This window comes from Mustela lutreola, chromosome 1, assembly GCF_030435805.1.
Source record: "Mustela lutreola isolate mMusLut2 chromosome 1, mMusLut2.pri, whole genome shotgun sequence".
In the NCBI taxonomy this organism is placed as follows: domain Eukaryota; kingdom Metazoa; phylum Chordata; class Mammalia; order Carnivora; family Mustelidae; genus Mustela; species Mustela lutreola.
The window spans coordinates 194172727-194185430 of record NC_081290.1 but is presented as its reverse complement, the minus strand read 5'-3'; the positions used below and the strand labels follow the sequence as shown (position 1 = coordinate 194185430).

The 12704-nt window shown below is 52.5% G+C and overlaps 1 protein-coding gene across 15 annotated transcripts in view; it reads right to left on the bottom strand.

Annotated features, from left to right (window-relative positions):
• Positions 1–270: 270 nt before the first annotated feature.
• GRAMD1B (GRAM domain containing 1B) overlaps positions 271–12704 on the bottom strand; it is a 242751-nt gene continuing 230317 nt past the window's right edge. For 14 of the 15 annotated variants that reach the window (XM_059183487.1, XM_059183484.1, XM_059183488.1 and 11 more), the window contains 3 exons: positions 9093–9200; positions 8655–8772; positions 4911–5432 (listed from right to left, as the gene is read on the bottom strand). In XM_059183487.1, coding sequence (XP_059039470.1) covers positions 5343–5432; positions 8655–8772; positions 9093–9200 — 316 coding nt within the window. In that variant the 3' untranslated portion in view covers positions 4911–5342. Of the gene's footprint in view, positions 1934–4910; positions 5433–8654; positions 8773–9092; positions 9201–12704 lie in introns of those variants that run through there. The other variant, XM_059183486.1, reaches the window with a different exon arrangement.

Below are 12704 nucleotides of genomic sequence, written 5' to 3'. Positions count from 1 at the left end.
GAACAAGGTCACACAGCTGGAAAGTAGTGTTGCTACAATCCATCCTCTGGTCTGATTCGAAGACTTCTTATCCATCTGACTTATCAGGCTGCCTGCCTTCCCAGGAAAGGGCATCCTAGACATTGAGCGTGTGTATGAGCATGCACACACACACACACACACACACACACACACACCCCTATGTGCGCGCACACCTTCATCACATCTGGGAGGACCAAAACCTTTTGGGGTGATGAGCACTAATGAATCGAGCAATAAACACACACACCATTTATTATTTGTAGTTCAATACTTTTTTCTTTTAATTCATACTGTACTTCCATGGCTCTAGCTACTTTACATGAAGATCTGGCTGGGAAGCCGTGTATGGTTCTAGGTAATAGCAGGTAAGTTTTCAGACCTTGCGCACAGCGCCAGGCAAAGTACAGTTCTAGATCCAAATACAGATGGCCAGACAACTCAACTGCAGTCGACCGGTGTTCTTTCCCATATATGGCCCCATGCAGGTGCTGGGGGCTGCTCCCTCTGCCTCACCCACTCCACCCATTGTCAGGATTATCCCGGGGCCACTGGGGCCTCTGAATCTATCTCTCCCCACCTTGGAGTCTAGGTTAAGTGGGGGTTGGGGGAAAAGCACCATGGGTTTGGGAAGGTGACCTGGTCCATGCAGAGAGTGGTCTGGCCCTAGAGTGCAGGACAGGGAAATGTGGGGAGCCACACTACTGTTGGCAAAAATGGTTGCTTTCATTATGCAATCTCAGCACGTGGCACCCAAGCTCAGGGCCAACTCCCCAGACAGAGCCAGCTGTCTCGCCTGGAGCAGAGGCCGCCATCTTGTTTCTGCAGCGTCTCACTGTGTTGTGAGAAGCCAGGAGGCCACGGGGCACAGATGACAGTATTCTTTACGCTTTCACATGCTGGGTACATCGTCTGGCATCGGCTCTTCTTGGCAGGCAAGGTGCTTCCCGCCAGTGGCCGAGGTTCCAGTCCAGGCTCCCAGGCCTGCTGAGGACCTCAAGTCACAACAGAATACAATGCCCAAGACCCCTGAGCTGTCGCACCCAACACCGAGCCAGGGAGCTGGCTGGGCCCGTCACAGCCATGGCTGGAGCAGGAGTGAGGTAACAAGGCCGGGCAGAGAGGTGGGAAGGGGTGCTCTCTACACCTTGTGCAAATCCCTGCTTCACATCAGGGAAGCAGGGGGTGTTAAGAGACGGCCTTCCAGAAAAACGCTCCACTCGGACCCAAAAACGCATCTTCTGGAAGAAAACATAGAGGTGGAGGGAGGGGGGCCAGCCTGCTGGAGATGGGGGGATGAGGGTCAAGGATGTCAAGTGGTGGATGGGAGGATTGTCCCACAGCCTAGAGACAAGGGGCGGGGGGAGGAGAGAGTCAGGAAGACAGGCTCTCAAGTTTCCTACTGGAGTGGGCAGGTGAGGTCCAGGGGGTGTGGGGAGGGAGATCACAGCCCTGCCACCTGGGGGCCCTAGGGAGGAAGGGGCTCGCTCTGGCTGTCCTGCAGAGCTAAAGCAGCAGCATAGTATGGCACAGAGAACAGCCTTCTGAGCCCACAGTCCAGAAAGATTCTTCTCCCTGGTCCTTTCTCCAAGACTTCACCCTAGAGATGCTGCCCAGAAATGATTTTAGACATGGTCCACGCTTGCGTCAGGACAGGGACAGGGAGAGAAGCCATTTCTAGCAAAGCATTCTTCTTGAGGTTTCTTGATCCCTCTCCCCGTTCCTGTAATCCCAGGCTCTTAGGGTCAGTGCTCTATGACAACCCCAGGATTTTAGCCAAAGCTTCGCAATTAATCAAAACCCCAACAAGGTTTGAACTGAGTCAAAAGAGAAGTACTAGGACCAGGAATGACTTCTCTCCAGTGTTTCTTCTAGTGAGGAGGAGGAAGGATGGACAGATGAAAGGCTTCACAGCCTAGAGACAAAAGATGAACTTATATTAATCCAAGATGGTGCCTTTCTTGCCATTATCCTCCTCCTCCTAGTTTAGAGAAAGTCCCTTCCCAAGCTAAGACTAGGCCGACAAAGGAAGACACACCCTCCTAGGTTCATACTGGGAAATACAGCACACCTGATCTCCTTCTCCCTACCTCACTAGGCCTCCTTAGTCCTGCTGGCTCATAAAGAAGAAAGTTTATCTATCCTGGATTTCCCAGGAACCCTGACACTGCCCTACTACTCATCTACACACCAGGAAGCTCTAGCCCAGAAGGCTTGTTCTCTCCAAGTTTGAGAAAGCCCTACCTTGCCAGTCTCCACCACAGCCTCCAAGACAATGTCCACATTAGAACCTATCTTAGAGAGGGTCCAGCTCAGCCCCCTTCCCATTACAAAGGAGGACAGAGCAACTCAGGTAAGGGAAGTGACTTGTCCAAGAGAAGAGCCAGGATTTGGGCCCAGATCTCCTAAATTATCCCAGTGCTCTAACAGAGAGCTTCTAAAGCTGCTGATCCTGCTGCCCTTGTCCCAGGGAGGTGAAGGGGGGAAGCGAGGCGTTGCAGATGTGACTGGGTTCTCCAAGGCCATAATTCCTTCAAGGGAGCTGGAGTGGAAGTACAGACCCTGTAGCTCACTGCCACCTGGTCAGAGATGCTGCAGCATCTTTTGAATGCAAGCTCTCAAATGTGACCCCAGGAATCCTCGAGGAAAGATTCCCATGTGACCAGGGTCCTTACGTGAACAAAAACAAAGCACAGGCTAGAAGTAATTACATAAAGGATGTGGTTCTCATGCTCCCGGGAACAGCTATGAGCCAAGCTGCTGGGCTCGAGCAGCAATGTTACTGATCAGTTTCACTCCCAGACTTAATCTGCAAAGGTGAGCTTCCTTGGACAGGTTACTGAATGTGGGGGGAAGGTTTTGTTCGGGAGTGAATAAAAGTGTTGGGTCTTCTGCTTTGAAAGTTAAAAACAGTATTAGAACAGAGTGCTCACAAGAGATCCATGATTCTTAGGAATGAGGTAGGCCGAGGGACCTTCCCCATGTGTACACAGTGTGTCCTGGGTTCAACCCCCCAGGGTTCCTTGGATATACTAAGCATCTCCCTTCCTGTCACCTCCTCCTCCCTGGGATGGCCGAAGAGGTAAAGCAAAAGCAAACAGCTCTGTGCGGCCAAGCCCCCTTAGATCACTTTACTCCCAGCAGAGAAACCATTGGAAGTCACCCCAAAGGTCCCACCATGGGACCATCAACAACTGGGTGATTTAAATAAGTATTAAATTATGAATGGAATAAAGGAGAGAATTTATCACTTTTGCTTTCAAAAGTTTCTGAGAATAATGTTGGCCTCTGGATCCTGCAGCAGGAAAATTTCTAGCAGTCTGCACTGTTCCTCCTCCTCCTCTGGCTCGGAGCCCACAAGCCCTGACCATCACTGCGTGTCTCCTGATCCAAGTCCTGGACAAGGATGAGGAGTGACCCGCCCCCACCCCCCTCCCCCGGTGACCTGGCACATGCACCCTGCACAGGCATGATTCCAGCCCTGGAATCTCCTCTCCTAGAGAAGGGAAATCCATTCTAGCTGATTCTCAGGCTACTCCCCTGAGGCATTTTTCTTCCGATCCTGCCCTTAGGCAGGATATTCTCAGACTGAGAAGTCAAAAGCTGTCTTTGATTGTCAAAGGGGGATGCTCAGGCCATTCCAACAGAAGACAACTACTTGCTTTTCTTTGTGGCTAGATCAGCGATAAAATCCTCCTTTCCTATGGCCTCCTCTGTCAAGAGGACCCCCAGGAGAACAAGCAATCTGAGTCTTCCCGGCCAAACTAGTATGATCCTTTCCCAACTGAGGATCCGAGGGGCCGGCAGGATTCCTCTCATCATTACACAGAGGAATAGCAGTTAAATGAATGAAAAATGCTAATCGCGCCCAGAAGGCCCCCACAAGGTCAGATAAATGCCCGTGTCCGAGGGAGCCAACTCCCAACTGGCCCTGGATGACTCACTCTGCTAACCAAAGGTCTTCTCTCTCCTCCTGAGCAGTCTCGTACCTCTCTGGGGCCAGAGGCTAGAGAAGGCTTTGCCACCTCTGCCACAACTTCCACTCCCAAGTCTGAGGAACGGGATTTGGAATGGCCTCCACGTGGCGCAGAGGCTCAGTCTGGCCTCTTCCTGCACAAATGCAATGCACCTTTGCCCAATGAGTTCCTTCCAAAAGCCTAGGTCTCCTACCCTGCGCGGAGTGTCTTTGTTGTCTCCCTTAATCAAAGTCAGACCTTCCCTTATAAGTAAAGGATGCTGGCAGCCAAGTGAGCGCTTGGAGATCGGTGCTCACTATTCCTATGGCGTTCTCTGCGAACCTATGATCTGATTGTACAGTGCTAGCGCACTCCCTCCCTCCAACCCCGGACGCCCCTAGGACACCCTGACTCGTCCCGGAAATCAAACTGACAGCTCAAAGTGAAGAAATTAGAGCCACAGGCCTGGCTGGCTCATAACCACTTGGAAAGGGGTTTAATGAGATCCAAAATGCTCCATCCTGGCTAATAAACGATGTGCTCTTAGGGCACAGAGAAAAAATAGGGCTTTAGGCACTAAAAAGCGACACTTCACCCAGATCCAGCCTGGGAGAAGACCAGAGAGAAGGGGGAAGGGGGTGGGAAAGTAAGAAATTCCCAGCCCTTATTGGGTCCACACCCTACAGGGGTCAGGGGAAGGTGCAGGGGTGAGGGAGGAGGACACCATCCTGCACACGTGTCCTCGGGAGCCTGCAGCTCAAGGCCCAGTCCCACAGGGGCAGCCTTCCCAGCTTTCCAGCCCTCCGCCTCGCTGGGGGCGCGTGGTCCATAGACAGCGGGGTGGGGGGAGGGGCGGGGCTCAGGTGGCAGAGTTTAGACTGGGCTCTTGCCCTCGATGCTTCCTGTTCACAAGAGAACACCTGGGGAAGCGTGGGGTAGGGAAGAAAAAATTCTCTTTTATTTTGGAAACAAATCAAGAAGGGGATTCGGGAATGAAGCACCTTAAGCCCCTTGAGACTTCGAGACCCCAGGGTCTTCACAGGCATGACTTTGGCTCAACAACATTTCCCTTCTCAGAGCCTGGAACGGCCAGGAGGGGAAGGGCGGGGGCAGGGGTGGGGGTGGGGGAGGATCAGGGGAGGTCGGTGCTGAGAGGTGGTCCCTGCCCTCCTCGGCCCCTCCGCCGACCAGCACAGGAGGCGGGCCCGCTCCTTCTCCCTGGTACATAGGCATTATCTCTTTTTAAAATCTGTATATAATATATATATATTTATATTCTGTATATATATATATTTATATATATCTATTTATACGGTCTATGTACACGTATTGCACGGGCCTCTCGCAGCCCCCCCTGCTCCTGCCTTGTCAGTGATAGCGGTTCCTCTTCTCTTCACTTTCTGACGTGTAGTCTCGGGACCTGATGCCGTTCTGGAGATTGATAAGCGAGTCCTTCATCTGGAAGACAGGGAAGCCAGCCCAGCCCCGCGTTGGTGCCCTCAGTGGGCTTCTCCACCACGCCCACCAAGGGCGGGTCCCCTAGCGCAACATCGAGCTCCAGGGAGCTGGGCCCCTAAGACAAGGGGGATTCTCCTAGGATGCTGCCTCCAGCAGAAAGGGGACAGCCGGTCTAGCACTGGGAACCCTTGGGGTGAGGTTCCCTGTGTCTTAATGATTTGTGGCCCCTGTGTTACTTGATTAAGAATTCTCTCTCTCTCTCAGGGCACCTGGGTGGCTCAGTCATTAAGCGTCTGCCTTCAGCTCAGGTCATGATCCCAAGGTCCTAGGATCAAGCCCCACATCGGGCTCCCTGCTTGGCGGGAAGCCTGCTTCTCCCTCTCCCTCTGTTGCTCCCCCTGCTTGTGTTCTCTGTCTCTCTCTCTCTGTTAAATAAATGAATACAATTTTTAGGGAAAAAAAAAAAAAAAGAATTCTCTCTCTCTCTCTTAGGGTTCCTGGGTGACTCAGTGGGTTAAGAGTCTGCCTTCAGCTCAGGTCATGATCCCAGGGTCCTGGGATCGAGCCCCACATCGGGGTCCCTGCTCAGTGAGAAGTCTGCTTCTCCCTCTACCTGTCCCCCCTGCTTGTGATCTCTCTCTCTCACTCAAAAAAAATCTTGGGAAAAAAAAAATTCTCTCTTTCAAAAAAGAAAACATTTCTCAAAGCATTCCACTGCTATAAGGAGCCCCACGAGGCTGTCTTCTACTCATTCCAGGTGGTTTCCCCATCAAGCCTGAAGACCACATACTCCCATCTTGTGCATTTTGCCGCCTTATTTTCCCAGCTTGGGGCTCTCGTCTCTCTTGCCTATTCCAATCTCACCCATCGTTAAGGTCCAGAACGAGTCCAAACATTCTCTAGCTCACCATCCGCTTTCTTTTTCCTGGCCGCTCGTAAACCACTTGTTGGGACTCCACACTAGGGTCATCTGGAATCATTTTGTTTCATGTGTGGTGGACAGCAACAGACACCTTGGGTGCCAAGCAGAGACCTGACAACCAAATAGACTTCTAGCTGTACCCACATCATGCATTAACCTTAACTAAATTTCTTAACCTCCATGAAGGAAGAGGCACACGAACACTGTCAGGTCACGGTCAGGAGTCTAAATGGGGCAGAGTCCCAGCAGCAGAATCCTGATGGGTCTGTCATACCACAACACTTTTACATACCACCTTGACCTAAGCTGCCCTGGGACAACACGGCTAACATTTCATGGGCACATGGCTATGGATTTTGAAATCCTCTGTCCCTCTGCCTAATCTAGTTTTCTTCTTTCTCTGTGGTTCTTCTATACACCCTTCGCTCTGTAGGGATGCTCCAAAGGGGTCTGTTATTAATCTTCCTGAAGTTACTTTTAAAGGGAATGAAACGGGCACCTGGGGGGTGTCAGTCTGTTAAGCGTCAGCCTTCGGCTCAGGGCATGATCTCAGTGTCCTAGGATCAAGTCCTACAGCGGGGATCAAGTCCCTGCTGAGCAGGAGTCTGCTTCTCCCTCTCCTGCTCCCCCTGCTTGAGCTCACTCTCCTGCTCTAATAAATAAATAAGAATCTTTAAAAAAGTAAAATAAAATAAATAAAGGGAATGAAACAAAACACCTATCCTAACACTCATAGAGTTGAGTCCTCCACCTTATACACCTGACCGCTCCCTGCTCCAATATAAGGGGCCCCAACCAGACACCGGCTTCTGGAGTTGTAAGAGAACCCGGTCGTTCAGTCCAACTGCCTCCTACTTCATTCATAAGTTTCTTATCTGACACCACCTGGTCAACTCTTGGGCACTTCCGGTGATAGAATCTCGAGCCTTCAAAATAGCCCATTCCATTCCTGACTAGCTTGTCAGTGGTCTGTTTTTATTTGATTACTCGAAGCTCCCTGTCCCGTGACTTCTAGCCCCTGGGGCCCCACGAGCATTCAATCTATCCTTCTACCTGCTGGACCTCTAGGTCTGAAGCTTATCCTGTTTTCCTCGCCCCATCCTTCCTTCTCCTAAGTGTATCTTTAATTCGATCAACCTTTCTTGGTATCACAGAGCTCCTAAGCCCCCTGCAATCCCATTTACCCCTTTTGTTAAAAAAAAAAAAACAAAAAAATCCATGGCTCCAAAGCTAAACATGATATTCTAGAACACATTACATTGGGTCCTGATAGCCACATGAAAATGCTCTCTCCTCGATCTACAGCTAAGACCACACTACGAAGGGGAGTAAGATTTAATATTAATGAGGGCCTCGCCTCCCCCGTGCCCTCAAATCCTGACAGCAATTCCACGAAGTCACAATTGTTATTCCCATTTTATAAAGGAAGAAACTGTAAAGTCACTAATATTAAAGCCCTTGCTCCAGGTCACAAAACCAGTCCGTGGCAAGGTTGGGATTCCATCTCAAGCCTGGCCGGCCACCAAACATAAAGAACTCCTTAGGAACAGACATTTTAATGGACAAATTTTGCGTCTCCTATCTTCTTAATTCTCTTGGAGGACAAAGTTATCCTCATGCTGTCTTGGCAACTACAAAGGAGTTCTAAGATGTTAACTTCTTCTGGAGGAAGGAAGAGAAGCTCCCTCCTTTGATGAAACTAAACTTGATTTTGCGCCGAGAGGATTTTCTTAAAGAGATGAATGAACACAGTTTTTGGAAGGAACACAGGCACCTACACGAGAAGATGTCACTAAGAGATGACGCAGTACTAACGTCATCTTCCCAGACTATCTGTGCCCCTGATGGAGAGTGACGTGTTGGGGATTGTGTGCTGGTGTGTGTGTGTTGAGGGGGGAGGGCGGGGGGACATACAGCAAAAGGAACTAGAAACATATGCCCTCTGGGAAGACAACTCTCTGTGAAAGGAGATTCTCCCCTTTAAGTGCCTGTCAGATGGCCACGGGTGACCAAGGGGGGAAAAAATAAAAGAGTTCTAACCTTCTAACCTTCTAACCTACCGCTTTCTTGCTGCAAATTTCATTGTTATCGCTGGGGGAGAACACCTGTGTTTCCAACAACCCATTCCAGGATGACTTTAAAATCAGAACAGTGGATGGCCCAGGGGAAGAATGAACAGGAGGGTGAGGTCCGGTGGCTGGGGGTGAGGATGGGGACGGGACGGGGAGAGCTCCCAGGGCACAGGGAAGTAGCTCATCTTCGGAAGACGAGGGCAAGGAGACAAAGTGGGGACATCTCACCTGGTCAAGAAGCATCACCGAGGATTTGATGATCTCTCTCCATTTTTGGAGCTCTGTATCGTGGTACTTTTGTTGGGACTCCAAGAGCTGGGCCCATTCTGTCTGAGACTGGGGTAACCTGTGGGGCAGAAGAAGGGGTACCCCGGCAGCTGGAGTTATGCTCAGTGGACTGTCCTGTGCTCCCAGACCCCTAAAGGACAGAGAGTCACATCAGACTGCTTTGTCCCTCTGCTCAATGCCCCCGGCTCCCTTGTGCCCCAGGTCAGAAGCAGACTAAAGCTACAGGGACAGTTTTCAGAGCCCACTTATGGGCTCATCCCAAAGGGCTGCCCACTGGATAAGGGCAGCGGAGCCGTCCCACGGAGACCGGGTGGCAGGAGCGGGGGCACGGTACCAGGGGGGGTGGAGGTGGTGGCCCAGGGAAGATGCAAGGATTACCTTTCTTGGAGCCTCAGACCCTGCCAGGCGGTGAGGGTCTGGGTAGTGTATTCCAACATCCAGAGTTTGTAGAAGAGCATTATGTTAAGGACGACCAGCAGCACCAGACTGGGAAGGAGACAAAGGGGACAAAGGCGACAGGCATGAGATGGAATCTGAGAATGCATGCAACCTTGAAAAGCCTGGGGTCACCCCCCACCCCTCCAGAGGCAGCTGCTGTCCTTGACCATTGGTCACCTGAAGCATGGCAGGGAGGGAGGGAGGAGGAAGGCTGCAGTGCGGGGGAGAGGGAGAGAGAGCGGCGCTCTCATCTGGAGGGGCCGGGACACAGCAGGAGCGCCATGGAGAGGCACGTGGGCCAAGGCATTGGGAAAGAGACACACACAGGAGCCCCCTGGACCCAGGGTGCCTGGGGGAAGAGGTAAGATGGAGAGGAAAAGAGATGAAGGGTAAACGAAGCAATCAGAGAGCCAGTACCTGAAACAGATCCTAATGGGAGCAAGGAGGAAAAATGGGGAGGAGGCAGAGGTTAGAACAGGCCAGTGCGGAGATGGGGAGGGCTGCACTGTAACCAAGCCAGAGAGCGCGTGAGTCTGGGGGGAAGAAACCCTGGAAGCGAGGACACGAGGACGAGGAGACCCAGCGAGCAAGGAGCAAGGGACAGCAGCTGCAAACAGATCTTAGTAGGTCAAGAGTGACACACGGAGGCAAGTCCTCCTACCCAGCGAACCCAACACGGGACAGAAGGGCGAGGCTGTGGACTATCAGCCTGATCTGCCCAACAGGGGTTAGCATGATGTCCCTACAGCACGTCTCGTCCTCATGCCTGCCCGGGCCCATGGGGGTCATGAGGTTGTTCGGGCTGGGCTAGCATCGCTCAGAGACAGGAGATGGTAAGGACGACCCTGGGGGCACAGAGGGGCACCAAGAGATGCGGGAGCTTCAGGGGCTGCCAAAAGATCATTTTAGGATCCAAGTTCATGGCAGAGAGATGATTTGCAGAGCAAGGGGACCTAGAGACACATAGAACTGGGTGCAGGGCTGGTGCAATGTTTCAGGGTTCTGAAATTCCGATGAAGTTCCCTAGCTTCTCTGAACCCCCTTAACTACCCCGCTGGGGCTGCACTGTGCGTGGGCTGAAGGCGTGGATGGAAAGCTCCCTGCACACAGGAGTCCCCCGTGATGGCCGGTTTTACCTTGAAAGGGGTATGAGGACATTTAGGGACACACACAAGAAAAGGGAGACAGAATGATGGAAAAGGACCAACAAAGAACATCTTACGCTGTGCCTTCGACCTTTCGATGTGTGTATGTGTGTGTGTGTGTGTGTGTGTGTGTGTGTGTTAGAGAGAGAGAGAAGAGAGCGAGACTGTGCTCTTCTCTGTGCCTCCAGCACTACAGAAGCGGATACTCTTGGAGCTGGCAGTTTCCAGTCCCTGACCCTATCCAGGGCTCTGTGCCTTCTCCAGAACAATCTCTAAATTTCACGCTGACTTGCAATGACGCTGCCTCTAACTGTACCCACAGGCGCCAGAAGACCTGAACGCCTGCCTCTTTGGCGTGGACTGCGTTTATCCTACCTCCTGCATTTAGGTCCGTGCGTACAATCCTGCCTGTGCTCCGTGGACGTCCACGGACACCCCTGCAAGCCGTCTGAGCAAAGAGCCTATGGTCCACACAGGGGAGGGCGGGCAGAGCCGCTTCGGGGCCGCTGGACACAGGGCAGCCCGTTCCACCCACACTGTCGGCAGATTTGCAGCCCAGACCTCTAAGTGTTGAATGATGAAGGCCATGATCTTAACCTAACGGAGCCCCACAGTCAGCTAATGCCATACGATCACACTGACTCGGAAGAGCAGGCCTCCTTCAGGAAGTCTGCATGCAGGAAAAGCTCAGACAGAACCCACCTGAGGTTCGAGTTTTTGATCTACCAAACCCAACAGGAGAGACCTGGCAGCACGAATCCCCTCAAATGGATGTTGTTGAACAGGAATCTTACTGGTTTCACAGCTGTCTGTGTATGTATGTGTGTATGTCTTTGTATTTGTATGTGACTTTGTAAGAGACCTTGGCTCCCCAGGCCACGGGCAGAAGACATCTCCACCTACGTTTCTGTTACACGCAGTCAGGTGAGAAGAGAGACCGCCTCATGTTCCTCACGCGCCCCCCCATGGTGCCCACGCCTCGTCTGTGGCCCCGATTTCTTCTCACACTCGGCGCTGTCCTCGGATGGTCTCATTCTCACCCGGGGCTCTCATGCTACCGCTAACTAAATCAGTATCCATAAGCCATATCGTTCTCCGCCTCGCCAAGGTCCACATCAGCAAGCACTGTCGCCTCCCCCAGATTCCCTACTGCAACGCTGGACACAGCTGGAGCCCAGAGCGTCTTCTCGGACAGCTCTGTACCCTGACCTGGATTTCTGTGAACGACACAACCATCTCCAGCCACCCACCGCAGTCCTCCCTCTTTTTCGGCTTCAACCAGATGGCTAACGGGTCCTCCGTCCCCTCCTTGAGGGACAGTCACGCTCCCCTATGCCGCTGCCCCTTACTTGGACCAGCCTGCCGGCCTCCAGCCCTCTCTTCTCTAGGCCTCCCCCTACAGGCAGGCAGAGGGACTTAACAACAACACTTGACCTTTGCCAAGAGGCCCTGAAGCCATAAAACGACAACCCAGAAAGCCAATCCTGTCACATTCCAGGGCTTCCTGATGGGTTTGGCTGTGCTTCTGCTTCTGCCTCTCTGAAAACGAATTATGGGGGCCTGACGGAGTCGGGAGAAGGTGTCATAGAAGAAAGGCCCAGAGACAGGGCAGTCCCCAGTGCAGAGCAGGCAGGACCCCCATCTGGGCAGCTCCCATGTCACACCTGCCTGTGCCCCCCCATGCTCACAGCACACCCCCATCTCCAGGGAAGGCGGTGGGACGGGGGTGGTCCACAGCGGGCTGAATCAAGCAGAACAGCAATCTGCGCTCAGCCGCCCGTCCCAGGAACTCCCTGCTCCCAGCAGTTTGGGGGCGACCCCAGCATCCTGGGCTCCCCCATGCTGGGCCCTCCCATGCTACCTGTGCATTTCTTCCCACTTCGTCTCTCCCTGCCCAGGGTCCTCCTGGGAACATTACTGCGCCTACTGTTTTATAACATGATGGCAACCTTGTAAATTATTTACAATATAAGCATATATTCCGGGACAGTCGTCATTGATTTTGTCTGGCTTTCCTGCCAAAGTGTGGGCTCAGGAGTGCCTGATCCTGGCCCCCGGACCAGAGCAGTCTCAGGACCTCCCTCACACGTGAACGAATGGGCTTCTCAGACGCCATGCGGCGTCTCCGTATTAGCGTTTCTCCAACAGTGGAGTAATTCTGAATTTCCTGTCTGTCTTACCCACTTGAAACTGAGTTGCCAAGGGCATGGATGCTGCATACAGTGTTCTGTTCCCCCTCCTGAGGGCCTAGCTTACAGCAGATGCTAAATTGAACAGAGAAAAAGAAACAAAGCAGCAAGGAGTGACGGACAGAACTAGTGATCTGGAGAGAGGAGGCTAGAGGACAAAGAAAGGCCAGGGCCATGGGAAGGGGTGCGCACACGCCCAAGGAGCCAGTGGGCAGGGA